Here is a 27,214-nt window from a genome sequence, read left to right as displayed (position 1 = left end):
TCACAAGTGTGCTTGTAAGAAGGAGAAAGAGGGAGATATGATCATTGTAAAGGGTGATGTCATCATGGAAGCAGTGAGAGATTTGAAGATGCTATACTGCTACCTTTGAAAATGGAGGAAGGTGCCATGAGCCAAGTAATGCAAGTGGCCCCTAAATGCTGGAAAGGGCAAGGAAATAGATTCTCCTCCAGAGCCTTCAGAGGGAGTGCAGTCCTGCTGATACCTTGACTTTAGCCCAGTGAAGCTGATTTTGTACTTATGACCTCCAGAACTACAGGACAATAAATTTGTGTCATCTTAAGCCCTTAAATTTGTGGTAAGTTGTTATGGTAGAAATAGGAAACTAACACAGGTCAATATTGATCTACCATTAAAACAAGGTGCCAGGACTAAATGTTTCATAACAGTGTTCTAACTCTTAAATAACAGATAGTAATAATTTTATTTAAGTTCCTTCTTTTATTTTATGAAGTCAGCATAATCCTAATACCAAAGACAGATGGAGAAGATAAATGTAAAACTCTTAAATGAATCTAGATATAAAAATTCTAAATAAATAATTAACAAACAAAATCTAGATTTTAATAAAATGAAAAATATATATTATTACTAAGTTGTGTATATTTTAGGAATGCAAATGAAAATCTAAAATCAATCACAACATCACTCATTACAGCAGCAAATTAAGGAAGATAAACTACATAATTATATCAATACTTACTGAAAAGGTATTGCTAATATTCATCCAGCTCACCTAATAATATCTCAACGTAACATAGGAATAGGAGGAAATCAATGGAAAAAAAAATGAATGACAAGTACATGAAATATATAAGTTCCCATTTATTTAATATATATTTAAGTAGTTCCCAGTACCAGGCACACTCTGGTGACACAACAGTGAACATGATGGATACAATCTGTGCTCTGCAAAGCTTACAGTACAGTAAGAGTGACAGGAAATTTATTGGAGGCTTTGATGTGGAAGAAGGATATTGAAACCCATGAAAAAACACTAAGCTCAGTCAGGGCCATGCGACAATAGAATTCCTGCAGACAGTAACAATTAAATTGAGATCTGAAAAGTGAGAAAGACATATACAGATTAAAGGGAGGGCAGGTGGAGAAAATATTTCTGGAATAGAGAATAACACTTACAAAGGCCTGGATGGGAGAGAACCAAAGTAGGTTGAGTGTGGTGGAAGTACAGAGCAAGAGCTCAGGATGATGTGATACAAACTGCTGAGAAAGGCTCAGCCCAGATCAGAAAGGCTTTGGAAGCCAAATCTAGAAGCTTGCACTTTACCCTATATGCAATGTGAAGACGTGGGTGGGTGTTAAGCAGAAGAGTTGCACTGGTTCTTTTGTTTCCCATACCTCCAGATTCTCTGCCCTTTTCCTCTTCTGCCCTGGAAATCAGATCCCCATAGGGTCTGTTACCTACTCTCCCTTGCCTACTGGCTTCCAGATGGGCTCAGCCAATGCAGTACCTATTCCCTGGGCCCCTTTGCTTCATTGCTGCACCTCTGATAGTAAGTGTATCCCTCCTTGAAAACAGGTCCTGCCAGGCATCCCCTTTGCAGCCCCAACTTTAACTGAATATTTCTTATCTCTTCAGGCCTAAGGATGAATATGGCTTCCCCTGTTTCTAGTCTTTAATTCCACCCATACCTCCAAAGGTAGTGCTTTCATCAAAACTTTTCATTTGAACCATCTAAATTAAAGTCTATTTCCTTTCAGGACCTGACTGATACAGGCGTGATTAGGTCATATTTGTGTTTTACAACAATCCCTCTGGCTGCTTTATGGAAAACAGATTGGAGAATGGCAAAGACTGGCTCCAAGGAGACCAGTGAGGAGGCGGCTATTATTCCGGAGGTAAGAGAGAATGGTGGCCTGGGCTCAGGTGGCAGAACTGGGGTTCAGGAGTGAGGAGTCTAACTCCTGACTAAAATCACATATGTGTGTGTGTGTGTGCAAGGATAAGTAGGAAGGTTACATTTTGCTGAAACCTTGTGTTAAATATGGCTAACAGCACATGTTCTAAGTCAGCCTGACTGGCTTCAACTCTTATAACCCCTCTGACAGGAAGGAGCCAATGTAGCTCCTGATAACCACTATTCTACTCTATTTCTATGATTCTATGAGTAGAATACTGGTTTCTTCCACCTCACTGGGTTGCTATGAGTTAATGAGATAATAAATGTCAAGTGTAGATGCTAGCCCATTACATGCACTCAATAGCTCTTCCTTATTATCAAATCACACCTAAGGCAGGACAATTAAGGCTTTGCCCTAGGGAAGTGAGACTTTAAGGATGCCAAAAATTTAACAAATTTAAAAGTTCAGTTTTCCACATGCTTTTCTGTCTTGGGAAATAGCTACCTTGTCATTTCCACTCCACCACTGGCTAGATTTCTTTGGACCCAGAGCAAGCCCTCTTGACATCAGGATGTCAAAAACTCAACTATAACGATAGTGATTTTAGTTTGGGTACCTTTTTGGACATTATGCAACCATTTCCTCTCCACTACATGTAATATAGCACCACTAATTTGCAGATATGTTCCTTTCGGTTTGTCAGTATTACTATTAGGGCTAGTTCTCTTATCTCCTGTGGTTGGACTTGGAAGGCCAAAGGAGTTTTGAGAAGGCAATTATTTTTTGTGGGAGCCATTCTACAATTCAGGAAAATTGCCCCATGGTGAGTGAATCAATGTGTCTTAATGAATGTTATCTATTTGAAGGCTAAAGTATTTAATATGGGTCCTAATAGCATTATCTGAAGTAGACACTGTTATTAACCTGTTTCACAGATGAGAAAATGTTTCAGCAAAAAAACATTGGGGGCAAAAAAACTTTGTGGGGAGCTCTGCCTCTTGACTCAGAGAGATTTTTTTCACATAACCTCATCTCCGTACTCAGGGAGATGTGATAGACGAAATCTTGACAGGGAATCAGGGGATCTGGGTTGTAGCCCAGCTCTGTGCCTAACAACTGTGTGTGTGTGTGTGTGTGTGTGTGTGTGTGTGTGTGTGTGTAATCTCCATATTTCCTCATCAGATCTTTTAAGTGAAAGTTACTGTAATTCTTTCAAAATAAAGAAGAAATTTTTAATAAAATCAACAAAAAAAGTTAACTTTATGTGCACTCATGCACACACATACACACACACCCACAAACACAGTTTTATTCAATCTTATTCAATTGTGTAAGCTGCATTCCTCAATCAACATAGTTCTGTGTTAATAAGTTTTTCATGACTCCATTATATTCCACATTATGAATGTATCATAATTCATTAATCCAATTATCTGTTAATAAAGAACAGTGCTTATTATGAGTTGTAGATATCTTATATATACAAACCTGCTTAGTGTTCACAACAATCCTATGAAGTAGGTACTATTATTATCCACATTTTCTATATAGGGAAATTAAGGCACAGAGAACGTAAGCAACTTGGCCAAGGTCAGATACTTTATATGTGGTAGAGGTAGGCTCCAGAGTCTGCTTTTGATGATTATGCAAAATTACTTCTCTGAAATTGGGGTTAAATTGATTAGTAGCTAATTGTGAGCAAGGACAAGGTTACATTTTGCTGAGACCTTGTGTTAAATATGGCTAAGAGCACATATTCTAAGTCAGCCTGTTTGGCTTCAACTCTCACTTTTGCTACTTATCAGTCCTATAGCTTTGGCTACACTTCCTAAATCTCCCTTTTTTCATTAAGGTCTCGCTATGTAGGTCTTGCTATGTTGTCCAAGTTGTTTAGGTCCATACAGAACCACTACATTTCTGCCACAATAGATTCAATGGATCAAATTACTTAGTTTTCTCATCCTTGTCCACCTTCAGAAGATCTTTTTGGTTAACCCTTTTGCCAAGGAAACTAAAAAAATAAATTTGAAAAGTTTCTTTTGGTAATGCCAAAATATTTGTTGAACAGATTGTAAGGCCACTTGAATCACATTTGCTCACTCCTGGGCTCAAGTGATCCTGAATAAGAGGTGTTTTAAAGCTGGAGTTACTTTGACAACAAGCATACCTCGCTGACCACTCAGCTGTGTCTTGTCTTGCCTTTGCTGAATTCCACTTATTGTAGCACACTATTATTATGAAAGATGGAAACGAGTTTTCGCATGTGAAAAATGTCTATCAGAGGACAGGAAAACTTTAGTAAAAGTTGGAAGGGAGTTAACACCTGTGGCTTGAGAATACGCACAGAAAACTGGAGACTCTCAGTGGGATCTATGATTTGAGAGAAAGGCACCTGCCTAAACATTTCTATGTTCACAAATAGGGAGATTCGTGACCATCTTGGAACACATTCATGTCGTGTGTTGAAGTTCTATTGTTTTGAACCATGATTTCTTAATAGTTAATTACCCTCAAACTCAGATCAAAACTGATTAAGTTACTCATTAACAGTATGTGATCACTTCCCAAATGTGTCTTTTTCACTTAGTTTACATAAAAGAATGTGATAAAATTCTGCCTTCCAAGCAGTTTTGACCTGGTAACTCACATTCTTGTTCTTGACAAAGAAAAATACCTGCCTGTGCATGTGATTTATTGTCTCACTGAAGCCTACCCTGGCAATAATTGAAATAATATTCTTTTCACATCACTCGAAGACTGATAGAGACAGGTCCAAGTGGCAGGATATTTCCAGGTCTATTTCAGTCAAGTTCTTACCAATATAAGGTTACACAACAATGAAAAATACCTTTTACTTTCTGCATCTCTTTATAGGTAGCATACACCAGCTTTAGTATTCTGAGTTTAGAGATACTTCGTTTTAAACAAAGATGTAAAAAAAGATTTGAGTAAATATATAAAAATATGTATTCTTAAACGGAAAGCTCATTTTAAAAACTTGAGTATCTGAGTAATTCATAGTTTGCCACACTTCCAGTTGAAATTCACACAATCAGGATTTAGAAATGGTCAAATATTCCCTGGTTATGTTTCACCTGGGAAATTAACAAGTAAGATTACTATAAAATGTTTGGAAAAAATAATTAAGATGAAAAAGGGACACTTTCTCAGCTGGGTATTAATGGATCACAACCTAAGGAAGTACAAAGCCTGTATTAACAAGAATTAATGGACAAACTAATGGGAAAAACATAGGCCAAACACGGTGGCTCATGCCTGTAATCTCAGCACTTTGGGAGGCCAAGGAGGGAGGATTGCTTGAGGCCAGGAGTTTGAGACTAGTCTGGGCAACATAGCAAGACACTGTCTGTGAAAGATGAAAGCAAGCAAGCAAGAAAGGAAGAAAGAAGAAAGAAAGAAAGAAAGAAAGAAAGAAAGAAAGAAAGAAAGAAAGAAAGAAAGAAAGAAAGAAAGAAAGAAAGAAAGCTGGGCATAGAAGAGTGAGCCTGTCATCTTAGTTACTCAAGAGGCTGAGGCAGGAGGACCACTTGAGTCCAAGAGTTTTAGGCTGTAGCAAGCTACGATTGTATCACTGTACTCCAGCCTGAGAGACAGAGTAAGGCCCTGTCTCTAAGGAAAGGGCGAGGGCCAAGGGAGTGGGATGCCTGCAGAATAAATGACTCTGAAACCATTTCTAATAATACAAGAATTTCATGTTAAGAAAGGAAACTCACAAACCAACTAGAGTTGGATTATGCAGCAGATGGTGATTTCATGCGCCAATTTTTATGAAGACCAATCTGTCTTTTTGTTGTTGTTGCCTGTGTTTTTGTTATCATAGTCAAGAAATCATTGCCAAGTCCAATGTTGTGAAGTTTTTCCCTATATTTTCTTCTAAGGGTTTTATTGTTTTAAGTCTTACATTTAGATCTTTAATCCATTTTGAGGTAATTTTTGTATATAATTAGATAAGGCTTCAACTTTATTCTTTGACATGTGGATATCTAGTTTTTCCAACACCATTTGTTGAAAAGACTATTCTTTCCCCCATTGAATGGTCTTGGCTTCCTTGTCAAAAATTATTTAACCATACATATGTGAGTTTATTCTGGGGCTCCAAATCCTAGTTCTTTGATCTGTATGTCTGAAATTATCCCTTTATGGCACTGCCTTTATTCCTGTACCATACTTTTTCAATGACTATAACTTTGTAGTAAATTTTAAAATTAGGAAGTGTGAGTCTTCCAGCTTTCTTCTTTCTTGAGATTGTTTTTGGCTATTCAGGATCCCTTGAAATTCCATATGAATTTTAGCATAGGTTTTTCTACAGAAAAAAATCACTGGAATTTTGCTAGGGGTTGCACTGAATCTGTAGATCTCTTTCTATAGTATTGACATTTTAACAATATTGTCTTCTAATGCACAAACATGAAATTTGTTTCAATTTCTTTATATCTTAATTTCTTTCAGCAATGTTTTATAGTTTTTATTGTTCAAGTCTTTCACTTATTTAGTTAATTCTTAAGTATTTTCTTTATTTTGATGCTATTATAAACAATTTTAATAATTTCTTTTTCATATTGTTCATTTTTAGTGTATAGAAATAAAACTAATTTTTGTGTGTTGATTTGTATTCTACTGAATTTATTTATTACTTCCAACAGTTTTTTGTAGAATCTTTAGGGTTTTCTACATATAAAATCATATCATCTGCAAACAGAGATAATTTTACTTCTTTCTTTTCAATTTGGATACCTTTTACCTCTTCTACTTTCCTAATTTCTCTAGCTAGAACATCTAGTACTATGTTGAATAGAAGCAGAAAAAGCAGACATCTTTTCTTGTTCCTGATCTTGGAGGAAAAGCTTTCAGTCTTTCACCATTGAGTATAATGCTGCCATGAAAATTTTATAAATGCTCTTTATCATGTTGAGGAAGTTCTCTTCTATTCCTAGTTTGTTGAGTGTTTTTATCATAAAAGGGTGTAGAATTTTGTCATATGCTTTTTCTGCATCAATTGAGATAATCGTATGGTTGTTTCTCTTCATTATGTTAATGTGGTATATTTTGTTAATCAGTTTTCATACATTGAAACATCCTTGCATTGCAGGAATAAATATCACTTGGTAATAGTGTATAGTCCTATTAATATGCTGCTGAATTAATTTTGTTAATATTTTGTCAAGGATTTTTATATCAATAGTCATAAAAGATATTCTTTTAAAAGATTAAAAGGATTTTTAAAAAATTCATGACAAAATATTAGCAAAATGAATTTTATGACATAATGATCTTTTTTTGTAGTGTCTTTGTCTCGCTTTGGTATCAGGATAATGTTGGCCTTATAGAATGAGATAGGAAGTATTTCCTCTATAATTTTGGGGGGATAGTTTGAGAAGGTTTGGTATTTTCCTTTAAGTGTTTGGTGGAATTCATCAACAAAGTCATCAGATTCAGGGCCTTTCCTTGTCAGAATATTTTTTCATCACTAATTTGATCTTTTTTTACTAGTTATAGGTCCATTCAGATTGATTATTTCTCTGTGATTTAGTTTGGTAGGCTTGTGTTTCAAGGAATTTGTCCATTTCTTCTAGGTTATTCAATTTGTCAATATATGATTGTTCTTAGCACTCTTTTATAATCCTTTCTATTTCTGTAGAATAAACAGTAATGTACCCACTTTTATTTCTGATTTTAGTAATTTGAATGTTCTCTTTTTTCTTCAACCTAGATAAACATTTGTCAATTTTCTTAATCTTATCAAAGAACCAACTCTTGGTTTTATTGATTTTCTCTTGATTTCTATGCTCTAATTTATTATTTCCTTCTTTCTGCTATCTTTGACTTTAGTTTGTTCTTCTTTTTCTTTCTTTCTCTCCTTCCCTCCTTCCTTCCTTCCCCCCTTCCCCCTTCCCCTCTTCCCACCTCTTCCTTCCTTCCTTCCCTTCTTCCTTCCTTCCCTCCTTTCCAACAGGATCTCACTCTGTCACCTAGGCTGAAGTGCAGTAGTGCAATCACAGCTCACTGCAGCCTTGGCCTCCCAGACTAAAGCAATTCCCCCACCTCAGCCTCCTGAGTACTGAGACCACAGGCGTGTGCAACCATGCCTGGATAATATTTGTATTTTTTTCTAGAGATCGAATTTCACTATTTTTCCCAGGCTGGTCTTGAACTCCTGGGCTCATGTGATCTGCCTGCCTTGGCCTCCCAAAGTGCTGGGACTATAGGCATGAGCAACCACACCCAGCCTGTTCTTATTCTAAACTTGTAAAGTTAGGATGTTGATTTGACAGTTTTCTTGTTTTTTAATGTAAGCATTTATAGCTATAAATGTCCACCCACAGACTGCTTTTGCTTTGTCCCATAAGATTTAGCATGTTATGTTTTCATTTTTATTTGTCTTTAAGTATTTTCTAATTTCCCCTGTGATTTTTACTTTGACCCATTGGTTGTTTGTTGTTTAGTTTCCACAAATTTATGCATTTTCCATTTCACTTCTGTTATTAATTTCTAACTTAATGTCATTTGGTCAGAGAAGATACTTTGTATGATATCCACATTTTAAAATCTATTGAGACTGAATTCGTGGCCTAACATATGATGTATCCTGCAGAATGTCCCATGTGCACTTGAGAAAATTGTGTATGCTGTGGTGGTTGTATAGAGGGTTCTGTATATACTTGTTAGTCTTGTTGTTTTATTGCATTGTTTAAGTCCTCTATTTCCTTGCTTATTTTCTGTCTGGTTGTTCTAACCATTATTGAGAGTTAGGTATTGAAGTCTCCAACTATTGTTATAGAACTATCTCTTTTTCCCTTTCATTCTGTAAGCTTTTGCTTTATATGTTTTGATGGTCTGTTCTTAGGGGGATAAATATCTATAACTGAATATCTTCTTGCTGTATTGGGTCTTTTACTAATGTATAATGTTCTTCTTTGTCCACTATAACCTCATAAGTTTATTTTGGCTGGGGCCTGTGGTCCATGCCTGTGCTCCTAGCATTTTGGGAGCCTGAGGCAGGTAGATCACTTGAGCCCAGGAGTTCTACTAGCCTGATAACATGGTGAAACACCATCTTTACTAAAAATACAACAGTTAGCAGGGTGTGGTGGCACTCACTTGTAATCCCAGATACTTGGGAGGCTGAGGTAGGAGGATTGCTTGAGCCTGGCAGGTCAAGGCTAGAGTGAGTGAAGATTGTGCCACTGTACTCCAACCTGGGTGACAGGGTGAGACCCTGTTAAGAAAAAAAGTCTATTTTGTCTGATATTATTATAGCTATTCCTGCTGTGTTTTGGTTACTATTTGCATGGAATATTTTTTCCATCCTTCCACTTTTAATCTGTTTGTATCTTTGGATCTAAAGTGAGTCTTTTGTAAACAGTAAACAGTCAGATCATGTATTTATTCATTCTGCTAATCCCTGCCTTTTGATGGTAGGGTTTAATCCATTTACATTTAAAGTATATACTGATAAGGATAAACTAAATTTTTTTCATTTTGCTATTTGTTTTTTATGCCTTATAGCTTATTTGCCTCTCATTTCCCACATTAACTGACAATCTTCTTTCATGTTTAGTTGATTTTTTATAGTAAAATTTTAAAATTTCTTTCCATTTCCTTTTGTATACATTCTTTAGCTATTTTCTTTATGGTTAGCATGGGGATTACACTTAACATCCTAAAGTTATAACACTCTAATTTGAATTTATACCATCTTTTTTTTAAGAGATGGGGTCTCGCTATGTTGCTCAGGCTGTAGTGCAGTGGCTATTCACAGGCGAGATTCCACTACTGATAAGCCCAGGAGTTTTGACCTCCTCCATTTCTGACCTGGGCCGGTTTACCCCTTCTTAGGCAACCTGGTGGTCCCCCACTCCCAGGAGGTCATCATATTGATGCTGAACTTAGTGCAGACACCCAATTGGCATAGTGCATTACAGCCCAGAACTCCTGGACTCAAGCGATCCTCCAGCCTCAGCCTCCCGAGTAGCTGGGACTACAGGCAATGCCACTGTGCCTGGCTGAATTTATACCATCTTAACTTCAATAATATACAAAACTGTGCTCCTTTACAATTCTGTCCCTACCTCTTTTACTTGTTAATGTCATAAAATTACATCTTTTTTACATTTTGTTCCCCGAAACATAAAGTAGTAATTTATTTACATGCATTAGTCTCTTAAATTATGTAGAAAATTGGCCAGACATGGTGGCTTATGCCTGTAATCCCACTACTTTGGGAGGCTGAGGCAGGTGGATCACCTGAGGTTGTGAGTTTGAGACCAGCCTGGCCAAATGGTGAAACACTGTCTCTACTAAAAACACAAAAATTAGCTGGGCATGGTTGTGGGCACTTGTAATCACAGCTACCTGGGAGACTGAGGCATGAGAATTTCTTAAACCCAGGAGATGGAGGTTGCAGTGAGCCGAGACTGCGCCATTGCATTCCAGCCTGGGCAACACTGCAAGACTGTCTCCAAAAAAAAAATGGAGAAAATAAATGTGGGGCAGTTTGCTTTAAAAGTAAACAGGGCTTCTTAAATTAACCTGTCTTGGGGTGGTCTTGTGATTCATGGCAACTTCTTGCTCCTGTGTAAAGAATCTTATCTGAGTTTCTCAAATTATTGATGTATAATGATTAATTTAAAACCTACTGACGTCAAAAAGCCTGCTGATTTGTTTCTGAATCATAACGTTTTGCTGATTTGTTTGTGAATCATGAAGTTTCACTGATTGTCTTGCACGTAGACATTTTAGCCTGTATGTTGTACTTTGCAGCCAACCTTTGTATTGTATCCTGCAATGAAAAATGACAACTTCACTATGAGGAGTCCTTCTTTCTTCTCCTAAACTTATTTATAAAAGTCTTCCAACCTTTAACAGGTTCTGGAACACTCCCAATTTTTTTTATGTGTCTTCCCAGGTTGATCCTCACCTTTGGCTTCCAATAAACCTTTATCAAATTATTTCTGCCTCAACAACCTTAATTTGAGTCAATAGGAGTTACAAGCCAAAGTTACAATAATACTAGCTTTTAAACGAATAGTTTTTAATGTACAAATCTCAAACCATGTATAAAACAAAAAGTGGAGTTACAAACCATTGTTACAATACTAGCTTCTATAATTGTCCATGTATTTATCTTTGCTGAGATTTTTATTTCTTCATATAGCTTTGAGTTACTGTCTAGCGTTCTTTTATTTCACCTTGCAAGACGTAAGCATTTCTTGCAGGGCAGGTTTAGTAGTGAACTCACTCAGCTTTTGTTAATCTGGGAATATTTTAATTGTGTCCTCAGTTTTGAAGAAGAGTTTTGCCAGATTAGAGATTCTCGATTGACAGGTTGTTTTCTTTTTGTTTTGTTTTGTTGCACTTTGAATTTATCAGTCCACTGGCTTCTGTTTTCCAAAGTTTCTGATGAGAAATCTGATGGTATTCTTATTGAGGATCTCTTGTACGTGACAAATCACTCATCTCTTGCCACTTCCAAGATTCTGTTTTTGTCTTTGGTTTTCAAAAGTTTGATTGTAATGTGTTTTTGTGTGAGTCTCTTTGAATTCTTCTTATTTGGAGTTTGTTGAGTTTCTCATATATTTGTGTTCATGTGTATTATCACATTTGTGAAGCTTTTAGCCATTATTTTTAAAAATATTCTTTCTGTCCCACTGCTTCATCTTCAGAGACTCCCAAAATGCATATATGGATCCTCTTGATGGTGTCCTACAGCTGCTCTAGGTTTGAATCCCCTGGAAGTCACCTCAGGTGGAAGGGAGGGGCTTGCAAAAAGGGTAGAAGTGAAACAATAGCTTTTCACTTCTTTGTTGGTACCACTATGATCAGAAACAATGATTGGCAATCCAAACACAGATCCAACACAGTAGTATTTGGAGGACAGGATCCTTTTTGTTCATTCTGGCTGCTGCAAGCTGCTACAGGAACTCACAAAATGACCCCAGAAGCAAGATCTAAGATTTAAAAGAAAGCAGAGCTACTGGAGACCATGAAGGGAGATAATTTGAGAGACAAAGCTGAACAAAGGAGGATGGTAGGAAAAAAACATGAAAAGAATATGATGACATTATGAAACCAATGAATTATGTATACACGGAGAAACCCGATACTGAAAGTTCTTTTGTAAAATGATTTTTCCCATTCAGAGAGAGCAAGAGCGAGAGCGAGAGAGAGCGCGCACATGTGTGCATGATTCAAGAAAGAATAAAGTGTATCAAATTCTGTGGAGTGGTCAAGTAGGATAAGAAGGGAAGAGTCCTATAGTTTTGACCTTTGGAAGTTCATTGATGATCATAGCAAGAGCAGTTCAGTGTTTTATGAGACTTGGCTGCACTCCCTTACCCTTGGAATTTAGGAGGAGACATACTTCAGGAGTTGTTATTAAAAGGATATCTGTGTAAGTTGGTCTGAGTAAATTTCCTTTGCTCACAACCAAAGAAATTTCGAATATGAAGTGATACTTTTTGGAAATGTTAAAACAGGTTGAGTTGACAAGACTTAGTGAAATAATTGCCATAAACCATACAGAAAGATAGAGGTTGTAATTGGCTCCTTTCACTTAGAATTGTTAAAAGGTTTGTTCATGTTGTAGCATGTATCAGTACTCTATTCCTTTTTGTAGCTGAATAACATTTCATTATATGAATATGCTACATTTTGTTTATCCGTTTATCAGTTGGTGGACATTTGAGTTATGGTTAATTTTATGGATCAACTTGACTAGGGTAAGTGTTGCCCAGATAGCGGGCAAAACATTATTTTTGTGTATGCCTATCAGAATATTCCCAGAAAAGATTAGCATTTGAATCAGTTGGTTGAGTAAAGAAGATCACCCTCATCAATGTAGGCAGACATCATTCAATTTATTAAGGGCCCATATAGAACAAAAAGGCAGAAGAAAGGAAAATTTATTTTGTCTCTGTTTGAGATGGGACATCTTTCTCCTCCTGCCAAGATTAGCAATCATGGTTCTTGGGCTGTCAGACTCAGACTGAATTATACCATCAGCTTCCCTGGTTCTCCACCTTGCAGATAGAAGATTGTGGGACATATTGACCTCCATAAATCCAATTTCTATAATAAATAATTCTTATTATTGTTTAATTATATTTTATTATTTAGTTATAATTATTTTATATATGTATACATCTATATAGATGTATATATATCTTCTATTGGTTCTGTCTCTCTGGAAAACTGACATAGATTTTGGCATCAAGAATTGTTCTAGAGGATAAAAATTTTAAGGCTGAATTTTCTGAATTAGCTCTGTTATTTCTGGAATTGGCTCTCTAATTTGATTAGTTTTAAAGACATTAGTGACTCTATTTCCAGTAGTAAAGAAAGCACTGGTAGTCCATGATGTTACCTGCTTATAGAGATACATAAAATATCTGCATTGAATACACCTAATCAACTACTTACAGAATGCAATGAGCTAAGTAACTTTATATGTGATATACTTTTAGACTTTTTTTGTTTTTTTTTTTTGTATTTTTAGTAAAGACAGGGTTTCTCCATGTTGGCCAGGCTGGTCTTGAACTCCTGACCTCAGGTGATCTACCCTCCTTGGCCTCCCAAAGTTCTGGGATTAAAGGCGTGAGCCTTTGCACCTGGCTGACATATTTTTTTAACCAGGGAACATAATGACATTGGTTTCTTGCTCCTGATGTTGCTGGATAAAGCAGCGAAAGGAAAGGATGAGCCTAGAGATTTGAACTTCTAGTTTAAGCACTGCAAAAATGACTTAAGAGTCTGTAGGTATATGCTCAAAGAGAGCCTTATCTCCTATAGCCACAGGGTTGAAATTGTTGAAAAGTCAAATGCAGAACCTCATCCTATGATTGGCTGAATTACAATGCGAGTTGGACTCCCAGCCTCACAGGGTATCTATCTACTGTTAAAGTAGGGGCATTGATTGGGAAAAAATAGTATCCTATGAGTTGGGATGGGGACATATTGGAAGATCTTGATGAAGCTGGGGACTTAGACTCTTAAATTGTGATGTGTCTTTTTTGCTGGTGAAAGAGGTCTCCTCACTCCAAGCAGAAGTGGCCTCTCCAACCCCAGTGGTATCTGCTTTCCACCAATTTTTCCACCACCATCTGAGGTGATTAACACAGCATTGCCTGAGAAAATAGTAATGGCGTCTCCTGAGGCAGTTGCCATGTAAGACAACACTGTTTCTCCTCAGGATCCATCCCATCATCTTCTTTGATTCTAGAACTATAATTTGACTCAAGTCTCAGCAGGTACCTAAGGTTGAAGTACAAAGTGTGACCCATGAGGAGTTGTACTACACTCCAAAAAAAAAAAATGATTAATACTTGAGTTTTCTAATTTATACCAGCAGAAATCTTGGGAAGATGTGTGGGAGTGGATATTAACCATGTGGGATAATGGTGAAAGGAATATAAACTTGGATCATGCAGAATTTATTGATATGAACTCACTAAGCAGAGATTCTGCATGTACTGTTGCAGTTTGGGGAGTTGGAAAGGGCTCTAATTGTTTTGTTAGGTGGTTGGCTAAACTATGAGAAAATTGGAAATGCCTGATCCCCCTTGTTTTAATGTAGAGGAAGGGATTCAATGGCTTCGAGTGTCTTAGTCTGTTTGCTGTTGCTATAATAGAATGCCACAGACTAGATGATTATAAAGAAATGAAGTTTATTTAGCTCAAAGTTCTGGAGGCAGAAAGTTCAACAACATGGCTCTAGCATCTGTTGAGAATTTTGGTGCTGTGTCCTAACGTGGTAGAGGCCATCACATGGCAAAAGGTCAAGAGTATGCCAGGTCAGATTTCTCTTCCTCTACTACAAAGCCACCAGTCTTGTCATGGAAGTTTCATTCTAAAGATCTTAACTAATCCTAATTAATGACCTTAACTAATCCTATAGGCCCCACCTCCAAAAATCATCAACATATGAATTTGGGGGTTAAGTTTCCAACTCATGCAATCAGAGGGATTCTCCCTCAAGGCTATCCCTAGAAACTAGAGTCTTTCTTCCCCAAACTGAATCATAGAAACCAGAACTCTGTTTCCTGAAAGCCAGCCATAAGCCCCACCTTTCTGTCCATAAAGAAATTATCCAACCTACCTTGTTTGATAGTAAGTCATAAGGCCCCCATTCCAGAAAGGAATGTTCCTCCCATATCCTGGAGGAACAAATGTTCCACATAGAGGCCAAGAATCTAACTACACAGGTCTTTCTGGTTTTCCCCACTCAGACTATTACTATTAGATAATATCCTTTTTGTCCAATCACATTCTACATAGCTGTTCAGGCTTCAGTCATGTCTCTCTAATGAAATCTCCATAAAATGACCAAGAAGATTGAGTTTGGGGAGCTTCCAGATAGCTGGACACCTGGAGGTTCCTGGAGGGTTGCACACCAAAAGAGCACGTGGAAGCTCTGTGCCCCTTCTCCAACACCTTGTCACTGAGCAGCTCACAGAACTCAAGTGCTTCCTTGAGGAAATTTCTAGGGGTCCTGTGGTTGCATTGCTTCAGAACTCAAGTGTTTCTTTGAGTTCTGTGAGCTGCTTTAGCAAAATAACCCCAAAAAGAGGTTATGGGAACACCAACTTGAAGCCAGATGATCAGAAGTTCCAGAGGCCTGGACTTATAACTGGTGGCTGAAGGGAAAACAGTTTCAGAGACCGACCCCTTAAGCTTGTGGTTTCTGAGGTTATCTCTAGGTAGAAAGCATCAAAACTGAATTGAATTGGAAGACTCCTAGTTGGTACAGAATTGCTTGCTTGCTTTTTGGTGGGGAGAAATCCCCACACATTTGGTCACAGAAGACTGCTGTGTTGATTGTAGCTGTGGTGTGAGAACAGAGGCAAAAACAGTTTTGTGGGTTGTTGTTTTTTTGTTTTGTTGTGTTTTTCCTAACAGAGGGCTTTGGAGGTCAGGTGATTAATGGCATTGTAGCTCAGGTCCATTTCATAGTGGATCTAGTGGGTCCCTGAGATCATACAGGTTATTTTCCCAGTTCCAGATGCATAATTGGAATAGACATATTTAGCAGCTGGAAGAATCCCCATATTGGTTACGTGACCTAAACAGTGAGAGCTATTTTGGTGGAAAGGGCAATTGGAGGCCACGAGAGCTGCTTCTACCTAGGAAAATAGTAAACCAAAAGCAATACTGCATCCCTGTAGAAACTGCAGAGATTAGTGTGTGAAGCGTTGAAGCATGGAGAGGTAGTAATTCAAACCACATCCCCATTTACCTCTCCTATTTGGCCTGTGCAGGAGACAGATAGATTTCGGAGAATGTCAATGGATATCATAATCTCAACCAGGTGATGATGCCAATTCCAGCTGCTGTACCAGATTTGGTTTTGTTGCTCCATCAAATTAACACATCTTCTGATTCTTTGCATATAGCTATTGATCTTACAGACAGCCTTTTCTTCATGCCTGTCCATAAGGCCTACCAGAGCAATTTGCCCTCAGCTGGCAAGACCAGCATTGTGCTTTCAGTGTCCTATCACAGGGGAGTAACAACTCTCCAGCTCTATGTCATAATTTACTTCTCAGGGATCTTGATCATCTTTCCTTTCTATGAGGGTTAATACTGATCCATTACAGTGATGATATTATACTGATTGGCCTTAGTGAGCAAAAATAGCAACTACTCTAGACTAGTAAGATATTAGCATGTCAGAGTGTGGGAAATAAATCCAACTAAAACTCAGGGGGCCTTCTTCCTTAGTGAAATTTCTAGGGGTTCTGTGGTATGGGACAAGGTGAAAAATAAATTGTTGCAGATGGTCCTTCCTATAGCCAAGAGAGACACAATGCCTACTGGATCTATCTAGATCTTGGAGGTAATGTATCTTTCATTTGGGTGTGTTCCCCAGTCTCTTTTTCAAGTGACCAAAAAGCTACTAGTTTTATTAGGGCCCAAAACGAGAGAAGGCTCCACAACAGGTCCAGGCTGCTGTGCAGGCTACTCTGCCACTTGGGACATATGATCCAGCATATCTAATGGTGCTTGAAGTGGCACTGGCAGATAGGGATGCTGTTTAGAGCCTTTGCCAAGCCCCTATAAGTGAATCACAGCACAAGCCTTTAGCATTTTTGAGGCAGGGCCCTGCCATCACCACAGATAATGAGAGAGACAGCTCTTTGCCTCTTACTGGGCCTTAGTAAAAATCAACACTTGACCACAGACTACCAAGTTACCATGTGACTGTAGTGGTTTATCATAAACTGGGTGTTATCTGATTCATTGAGCCATAAAGTTGGGCATAGCATGCACAGCAACACTCCATTATCAAATGGAAGTGGCATATACATGATTGGGCCTGAGCAGACCCTCAAAGCACAAGTAAATTACATGAAGAGGTGGGCATGAGGGTATAGACAAAACAATATTGACCATGAACTGAAAACTATTGAACATGAGATGAGTAATAGGTTCATGATATTTTTCTGTTTTTGTATGTGTTTGACACCTTTCATAAGAGGTTAAGAAAGATAAAATTATTTTTGGTATTCTTTTTAACTTATAAAAGTATTTTTAAAATAAATCAATATATTTCAATGTTGTAACTTGATAGCCCAATGCTATATCAAGGTAGCAAAAGTGAAGATATCTGGTATTTTCATATAAACACTATGAATGACAGTACACTTGCATTCAGCTTTGCGAAATTATCCTCAGTTCCATGAAGATTCGTTAACAGTTGTAACACCTTTCAAACAGTAAAGATGTACGTGTATTGAAAGAGTAGACAATGAAAGCCTTTTAACTGAGCTGTGTATCTTTGCTATTCTTGACCCTTTGTATCGTTATATAAAGTTTAGAATTAGTTACTACATTCTCTTTCTCCACACCCACAAAAAATATAATTGATTTTTAAAATCAGGATTGTATTTAGTCTACAGGTTGATTTTGGGAGGAAGTAATGACCTTAGAGTATTTAAATCCACTTGCCCTTCTGCCTTTTATGACAACTGCTGACACATATAAATTATATATATATTAAATTCTATGTTTACATTTACACAGTGTATATGCCCTAAAACTTTATTGGTGCTGTTTCATACAATCAAAATTCATTTAGATTAATTTAGTTACCCTCTAAGTTATTTTTTATTCTTTTTGCATGTGTCTGCATCTATCTGGATTCATTTTTTTTTTTTCTGTTTGAAGAATTCTATAACTTTCTTGAGTGGTAACAAATTCTCACAGTTTTCATTTGTCTGAAAATAATTATTTGGCCTTCCTTTTGGAAGGCTATGCTCTCTGAACATAGAATTTTTAGGGTGGCAGTTATTCTTTTCCAGTACAGTAAAGATATCTTTCCATTATCTACTGACTTCTTTCTACCGAGATGTCATGTGTTAGTTCATTTGCTCAGTGAAAGAAACATACCTTTTTTTTTCTCTGACTGCTTTTAAGACATTCTCTTCTATTAATCATGCCTTTTAATTTTTTCATGTTTCTGATCCTCTGATGTGTACGGTCTTGGCTGTCCTGGAGAGGCTGGCCCTTCAGGGGCCAGCCAATTGCTAGAGATAGTTAAAGACTCACCTGGGAGTGCACCTTTCAAATGCAAACCAGCCAATCCAGAGCCCATATCCAAACCATCTCCTTTATCTGGCTCTCACACATCAAGCTACTTATCTATCCCCTGCCCTAATAATGTCAGGACCAGGTGCCAGAAAACTTGAGACAATTCCTATACTCCCATTGAAGAGCCCATTGAAGTTATTCAAACTAGCCAATCCTAAGCCTTCTTACCCTTTGCCCATTGTTTCCCATGGAAACCACTACAACAGAGGCTCTTGCCCATTTTTCACTCATTCCTTCTGCCTCCTGACTGTGGTACTATCCATGTGGCTGTATGGGGTCTGGCATGTTCCCTCCTCCTGGTAACTGCAATGGACTGAATGTTTATGTCCTCCAAAATTCATATGTTAAAATTCTAACCCTCAGAGTATTCGAAGGTGGGTCCTTTGGGAGGCGATTAGTTGATTAGCTAAAGCCCTCATGAATGGGATTGGGCCCATATGAAAAAAGACCCCAAAGAGATCCCTTGCCCTCTCTGTTGTCTGGAACAAAGGACCATTGTCTTGGAATCAGGCCCTCACCAGATGCCAATTCTACCAGTACCTTGATCTTGGACTTCCCAGCCTCCAGAATTGTGATAAATAAACTACTGTTGTTTATAAGCTACCTAGTCTACAGTATTTTGTTATAGCAGACTGAATGTACTAAGACATTAACTGTGAATAACAAACTTTTTTCAGTGATAATCATCTACTGATACTGGCCTTACCCCACCTGAAGGGGTAAGATCTTTACCCCTTAATTTTTGTATCTGTTTTCCCTGTCTCTGTCCATGAGTTGGCAATTGGGAATAGTGGGAAAACAGTATGATGAATTATAAAAGTTTTTCTTCTGTGGATTGGCCTGGCTTTAACATGACCAGCATTCTTGAACTCAATATGAAAAGACTCTTATTTACCTGCCAAAGGGATTAAAATTTATATTTGTTCTTGAATGGCATATTGATTCAATAATTGCCAAGTACAGCCACAAGTTGTGAAAGCAGAAAATGCCTTGCCTGCCATAGCATACACAATTTGTACATTATTTAGGCAGGGTGGAGAAGTGAGTGGAGGAGGCTGTGGAATGAAGGATTTCCCCTCCCCTAGATATTACCATAATACAAAAGGTTTAAATTCACTTGTTAAAAGGATTAAAGGCTCATATTTGTTCCTGAATAATATACCAATGGACTAACTGCCAAGGACAGTAGACAACTTAGAAAGGAGGAAATATTCCATTCACAGTATAGTAAAGAGCCCCAACTTGAAATCCCTGTTCCCTGAAGTCACGGTGGGGGTACTTAAGCCTCCTTTGTGACTCATTCTCATTATGTTTTTCTTATTTTGTGACTATTACATATGTAATAGTTTTATTTAAAGTCATCTTTTTCTTACTTAAATAGATTAGGCCTTTTTCGAAACAATATTCATGAATTCATGAGCTTGATGTTCTAGAAGTAATTTTTTTCTTTTACTGAAATACATGAAAATAAACTAATCAATATAAGCATTAAAGTAAAAACATCCATGGAATCACCTGACATCATCTTGTACTACAGCCTCTCAGAGTTTGTAGGTTTTTTAAGGGTTTTATCTGATTTAAATAATTTTCTGATGTGTGAATCCCTCAGACCAAGAACTTTGGCTGCCTTGTTTTCTCTACTTAGGAGGAGGAGAGGGAGAGGAGAGAATTGATTCAGGTAAAGGATACATACTTGCTCCCTGAGAAGCCTTTTTGATTTTGAAGAGCTCTTTCTGTAAGTTCTTCTTGACATTCCCTTAGCCAAACCACAATTCAAACTATCTCAGTTCCAGTTCCAAACTCTGGGAGACAATCAGCTGGCCTAGGTTTCGTTAACCATGGTTCGGGGAGCGAGGTCACGGCTTGGTTGCTGGGAAAAGGGGGCCTCTGAGGCCCTCTGAAGAAGGTTCCTGGGTAAGTCATTGGTTTGTACCTGGGCCGACCATTCAAAAGTTGTTACCTTTAACCACTGTTTCCTTCACTCCTGCAAATATACCCATGCGTTCTCTCAGCTCCTAAGTATAATATGGTTGCAAATCCTCTCATTACCTTGAGGGTTAATTTTGGAGCACACTCAGATTTGGCAGAGAATTCTTTATCTCAAAATACTTTAGGTGTGGTCTGATAGCTCCAGGACAACAGAAAAGTCACTGCATTTTTTATAGAGGCAGTTTATTTTTTGGGGGGTGGTTAACTCGAGATCGTTAATGCCATATTTCTCTTGTGGTTCATTGTTATAGTCTACTAAAGCACAGTATTTGTTATTGCTGCCTACTTAACAATTTTTCATTCTTCATTCTAGTAGTTTCAGACCAATAGACTGGTAAGGACCCAGGACAATGCTCTCACTGGTCTAGGACAAAATGAGAAAAATTAGAACAATGCAAGATACATGTATGAGTGTAAGATGGCCAACTCTTCCCTTTTGGTCAATACTGATGTTTATTATAAATATTATTCCATTCCTACTTGATTGTTTGCAACCCTAAGTCAGTCCTCCAAACCTAACTACAGTAACAACAAATTATAGTTCTGCAAAATCCAAAAATATGGCAACAAAAAATCTATAACAAAATTATAACTCAGTTATTCAAGGGGCCATCAGTAATTTATGTTTACCATTTTAATGAGAAACTTCGGCCGAGTGTGGTGGCTCACACCTGTGATCCCAGCGCCTTGGGAGGCAGAAGTGGGCAGCTCACTTGAGCCCAGGAGTTTGGGACCAGCCTAATCAATACAGCAAAACCCTGCCTCTACAAAAAAACCTAAATATGATCCCAGCATGGTGGTACATACCTGTCATCCCAGTTACTCTGGAGTCTGAGGTGGAAGGATCACCTGAGCCCAGGGAGGCCGAGGCTGCAGTGAGCCAGGATTGTGCTGTTGCACTCCAGCATGGGAGACACAACAAGACCTTCTGATCAGGGAGAATACCAATAGGCCTCAAGATTTCTTCCTTTTTTGTAACTGAGAATACCTATTATAGCTAAGGGTAAGATTCCTTCAGGATAAGGAGAGCTCTGCCCTTGAAAGAGCTGTAAGAAAAAGATCAAAGCAGTGAATCCATGGGCCTCTTCAAAGCAGCATGTTTCTCAGGAAAAAAAAAAAATTCTAGTTTTTATCCCTGACGTCAAAGTACTCTGGTTCTCTGCCTCATTACCCCAGATTTCCTGTATTTTAACCAGGGCTCTCTGATTAAGCAATTACCAGTTCTAAGTCTTTGATAGCATCTGTGTCTGACACCATGAGTGAGGCCTATTGACTATTCTTGACCACATCCTGCTTCATCAGCTTCTCCTTCCCATTAGAAATCCCAGTTTTCTCTATGAGCTAGTCTTAGTGATTGCCACACTCTCCTCTGTCTACCTATTCTCAGATTTGACTGTCTTGACACACCTGATCTATTTATTCTTTAATTCATTTACTGGATATTTTCTCTGTACCAGGCATTTTTCTGGATTTGGAGGACACAGATGAATGGTCTTGGTCCTTGAAGAGTGGCTGGTCAAAAACAAATAAACAAAAAAGAGTGGCTGGTCTACTGGGCAGAAGAGAGACAACAATAGATGATTTTAACAGTCATATATTCAAACTAGGGTCTGGGATTCTAGTGCCCACATTGGTATTTCTGCTGAAACCAAGAAATACCACTTTACTTGCCTCAGACCAAAAAGAAAAGAACAGGAATGAATTGTGATCCCAAGGCTTTAAGGAAAGGCTCACAATGTTTTGCAATATTTGAAGTGGGTAAGTTGAATCTTTGCTCCTCACTCACAGCACGAAAGTGGTTCCTAGGTTCCTATAGCCCTGTCCGAAGGTGAGGTGTTCTTATCTCTCAACTCTGTCTTTTAAGGAATTTGTGCCACAGTACTGTGAACTTTAAAAACAGATACAGTCCCCAAACCAGGAAACTTTTAAGAAACTGAGAGTAAACAGTTGGAGCACTTATTTATTGCCACAATAGTGCTCTGTAACAAACCATCTGCAAACTCAGTGGCTCAAGACAACCATTTATTTCAAGTCTGTTGTTTCTTCTGATCTTGTCAGTAGTTCTGTCACAGCTGGGACTCACCTGTTTGTGGTTGACTGGCCTTTGGTTGATGAAGACAGCCTTGGCTGGGAAGAATGGCTCTGCTCCATGGGTCCTGTGGTGTAGGCAGAGGAGCCAGGGAGAGTTGAACTGGACAAGACCTTTGAGGCCTTTGGCTTAGGGCAAGAGCACAGACACTTCTGCAATTTAGACCAGTCATAGGCCAGCCCTGATTCAAGACATAGGGTAATAGACTTCACTTCCTGATTAGAGTGGTTGCAAAGTCTTATCACAAGGGGCATGAGTACAAGAAAGGAGAATAGAGAGGCCATTTTGTAATCAACCTGCCACACTTTACTCCCAGCATTTTGAAAAATACCACCATTTTCTTAGCTCAATGCTGTGACAGAGAAAGAATGACTAAAGCCACACTAACATCAGTGTTGAGGTAGTAGTCCAAGACACTAAAAAGTATACATCCAGTGACTCCAAGGAAGAGAACAAAGCATTGTAAATGATTGGTTGAGTACACTTATGAAATATCTTCGGAAGCACCCTGAGAAAACTAGCAGTACTCAGAAAGACAATAAATGTGGTAGTCAATCTATTCACTTTGACCAGAAGCCACTCTGGCAGAATGTTTTAAAATTTGTACCTAGCTTCTTTTTTCTTTCTGATATTTCCTCCTGTCTTCTTCCCTAATCTCCTACCATTCCCCTTCCTTTTCCACAAATACTTTAAGGAGACTATTTCTTGCTTTGCCTTCTAACAACTTAAAATCTGAAAACAAAATCAATTGTTTGGAGAAAACTGCAAAATTACTAGAGGGAAGGATTTCTTCCTAGAGACTACGATAGGATTCCCTAGGGAAGATGGGAAAAAAAGAAAAGGAGGCAGATGATAGTTGAAGGGCAAGTGGTCCTATGCCAATTTCTGGGCGGTGTGACTGGCCAGCAAACAGAGCACACCCAAAACAAGAGACCAAAGATGGAAGCAGCAGAAAGATTCTTGAGACTTCAAGTGTGTCAGGGAAACAGCAGCAATTGCTGACCTCTTGAAGGGAGTCTCACAGACAAGCCTGAGGGATAGTATGATGGACTTGTTAAACACGAAGACTCTGGAGCCAGATTCCATGGGTACATATGCTAGCCTGTGTGACCTTGTACAAATCAGGCAACTTATGTATCATTTGACTTTGTCTGATAAAGAGAGTGCTGCCTTGACGGGTTGCTGTTTAAATTAAATTAATTAATATATGCAAAGTGTTTATTTAATTCCTGACACATAGTAAGCACTATGAAAAGATAAGCTGTCATTATCACTGTGTTATCTCAGCACCAGTGTTTTTTGTCCAGTAGCTGGTTCAGCCTCCGAATGATTCCAGAGCTATCAGGGGGCTGAGACAGATTCTCATGTACCCACTGCATTCTCCAGGTCTTTGCACTTTATAAGCCCTGGGAATTTAGATACAGCCTTGGAAAAAGGAGAGGAGAATCCAGATTTGCTGAAATCTTGTTTCTGCCACTCTGATGAAATAAAATCTTCAAATAAGAGTGAGGTTGGATAAGAGAAAAATAAAACATATTATTTCTTACATACCCACATTTATATATTGGGATAGCTCTTATTATTTTGAGGTATGTTCTTTTAAAACCCAGTTCTTTGAGACTTTTTAATATGAATGGCTGCTGAATTTTATTGAAAGCCTTTTCTACATCGATTGAGATAATCATGGAGTTTTTTTGTCTTTAGTTCTGTTTATGTGATGAATCACATTTATTGATTTAAATATGCTAAACCAACCTTACATCCCTGGGATAAAACCTACTTGATTATGGTGGATAAGGTTTTTGATGTGCTGCTGGATTCCATGTGTTAGTATTTTGCTGAGAATTTTGCATGGATCTTCATCAAGGGTATTGGCCTGAAGTTTTCTTTTTTTATTGCATCTCTGTCAGATTTTGGTATCAAAATGATGCTGATCTTATAGAATGAGTCAGGGAGGAGCCCCCCTCCACCTCAGTTGTTTTGAATAGTTTCAGTAGGAATGGTACCAGTTATTTTTTGTACATCTGGTAGAAGTCAGCTGTGAATCTGTCTGGTCCTGATCTTTTTTTGGGGGTTAGTGGGGTATTTATTACTGCCTCAATTTCAGAACTCTTTATTGGTCTGTTCATGGGTTCAATTTCTTCCTGGTTCAATGTGGGAGGTTATATGTGTCCAGGAATTCATCCATTTCTTCTAGATTTTCTAGTTTACGTGCATAGAATTATTCATAATATTCTCTGATGGCGGTGTGTATTTCTCTGGGGTCAGTGGCAGTATCCTCCTTGTTTCTGATTGTGTTTATTTGAATCTTCTCTCTTTTCTTCTTTATTAGTCTAGCTAGTGGTCTATTTTATTAATTTTTTCAAAAAAACAGCTTCTGATCTTCTGAATGGTTTTTTTGTGTCTTGATCTCCATCAGTTCAACTCTGATTTGTTTTTTTTTCTTGTCTTCTGCTAGTATTGTGATTTGTTTGCTCTTGGTTTTCTAGGTCTTTCAGTTGTGATATTAGGTTGTTAACTTGAGATTTTTCTAACTGTAGTAAATGTGTTAATATATATGTAACATGAGGATAACTATTATAGTCTTTTTAAGCTTACAGTTTGGTGATATTAAGTATCATTTGCATTGTTGTGTAACCACCACCTCTATCTAGCCCCAAAACATCACCCCAAAAGGAAACTTAATTCTCTTTAAACAGTTACTTTTTATTTTCCTATCCTCTGACAACCACCAGTCTGCCTTCTGTCTCTATAGATTTCACCTATTCTGGATATTTCATGTGAATGGAATCATATAACATGTGATCCTTTTTGTCTGATTTCTTTAATTTAGTATGACATTTTCAAAGTTCAGCCATGTTGTAGCAAGTATTACTATTTCATTTCTTTACATGACCAAATCATATTTATAGGTATATGCATATCACAATTTATCCTTTCATCCTTTGACAAATATTTGGGTTGCTTTCACCTTTTGGCTACTGTGAATAGTCCTGCTTTGAACATGTATGTGCATGTATTTGTTTAAGTACATTACTTTAGGAGTAGAATTGTTAGATAAAGAGGTAATTCCGTATTTAACCTTTTGAGGAATTGCTGAACAATTTTTTTTTTAGTGTACTTTAAGTTCTGGGGTACATGTGCAGATCTTGCAGGATAGTTGCAATAGGTACACAAATGCCATGGTGGTTTGATGTCTCCATCCCCCCATCAGCTACATCAGACATTTCTCCCAGTGTTATCCTTCCTCAACCTCCCTGCCCCCCGCTATCCCTCCCCTAGCCCCTCACCCCTCAACATACCCCAGTATGTGATGTTCCCCACCCTGTGCCCCTGAGTTCTCATTGTTCAATACCCACCTATGAATGACAACATGCGGTATTTGGTTTTCTGCTCTTGTGCCAGTTTGTTGAGAATGATGGTTTCCAGATTCGTCCACGTCCCTACCAAGGACACCAACTCATCATTTTTTATGCCCGCATAGTATTCCATGCTGTGTATGTGTCACATTTACAGCATGTAATGTCCAGTCTATCATCGATGGGCATTTGGGTTGGTTTCAAGTTTTTGATATTGTAAACAGTGCTTCAGTGAACATTTGAGTGCATGTGTCTTTATAATAGAGTGATTTATAATCTTTTGGCTATATACCCAGTAATGGGATTGCTGAGTCAAATGGAATTTCTATTTCTATATCCATGAGGAATTGCCACACTGTCTTCCACAATGTTTGAACTAATTTACACTCCCACCAACAGTTTATAAGTGTTCCTATTTCTCTGCATCCTCTCCAGCATCTGTTGTCTCCGGATTTTTTAATGATCACCATTTTAACTGGCATGAGATGGTATCTCAGTGTAGTTTTGATTTGCATTTCTCTAATGACAAGTGATGATGAGCATTTTTTCATATGTTTGTTGGCCTCATGTATATCTTCTTTTGTAAAGTGTCTGTTCATATCCTTCACCCACTTTTGAATGGGCTTGTTTTTTTTTCTTGTAAATCTGTTTTAGTTCTTTGTAGATTCTGGATATTAGCCCTTTATCAGATGGGTAGATTGCAAAAATCGTTTCCCATTCTGCTGGTTGCTGGTTCACTCTGATGATTGTTTCTTCTGCTGTGCAGAAACACTTAAGTTTAATTGCATCACATTTATCTATTTTAGCTTTAGTTGCCATTGCTTTTAGTGTTTTAGTCATGAAGTCCTTGCCTATGCCTATGTTCTGAATGGTATTGCCTAGGTTTCCTTCTAGGGTTTATATGATGTTAGGTCTTATGTTTAAGTCTTTAATCCATCTGGAGTTAATTTTAGTGTAAGATGTAAGGAAGGGGTCCAGTTTCTGCTTTCTGCACATGGCTAGTCAGTTTTCCCAACACCATTTATTAAACAGGGAATCCTTTCCCCATTGCTTGTTTTTGTGAGGTTTGTCAAAGATCAGATGGTTATAGATGTGTGGCATTGCTTCTGAGGCCTCTGTTCTGTTCCATTGGTCTATATCTCTGTTTTGGTACCAGTACCATGTTGTTTTGATTACTGTAGCCTTGGAGTATAGTTTGGAGTCAGGTAGCGTGATGCCTCCAGCTTTGTTCTTTTTGCTTAGAATTGACTTGGGTATGCGGGCTCTCTTTTGGTTCAATATGAAGTTTAAG

General features: G+C 38.0%; 1 protein-coding gene across 2 annotated transcripts in view; it reads left to right on the top strand.

The window, feature by feature from the left end:
- Positions 1–27,214, top strand: part of LOC108590293 (uncharacterized) — a 249,681-nt gene that overhangs the window by 180,298 nt on the left and 42,169 nt on the right. For both annotated transcript variants that reach the window (XR_013533986.1, XM_078368716.1), the window contains one exon: positions 1,741–1,878. Coding sequence is in view for 1 of the 2 variants with exons in the window: in XM_078368716.1 (XP_078224842.1) it covers positions 1,741–1,878 (138 nt within the window). In the remaining variant the exon portion in view is untranslated. The remainder of the gene's footprint in view (positions 1–1,740; positions 1,879–27,214) is intronic.

The sequence above is a fragment of the Callithrix jacchus genome, chromosome 1 (genome assembly GCF_049354715.1).
Source record: "Callithrix jacchus isolate 240 chromosome 1, calJac240_pri, whole genome shotgun sequence".
Taxonomy (NCBI): Eukaryota; Metazoa; Chordata; class Mammalia; order Primates; family Cebidae; genus Callithrix; species Callithrix jacchus.
This window is presented reverse-complemented; position numbering and strand designations above follow the sequence as displayed.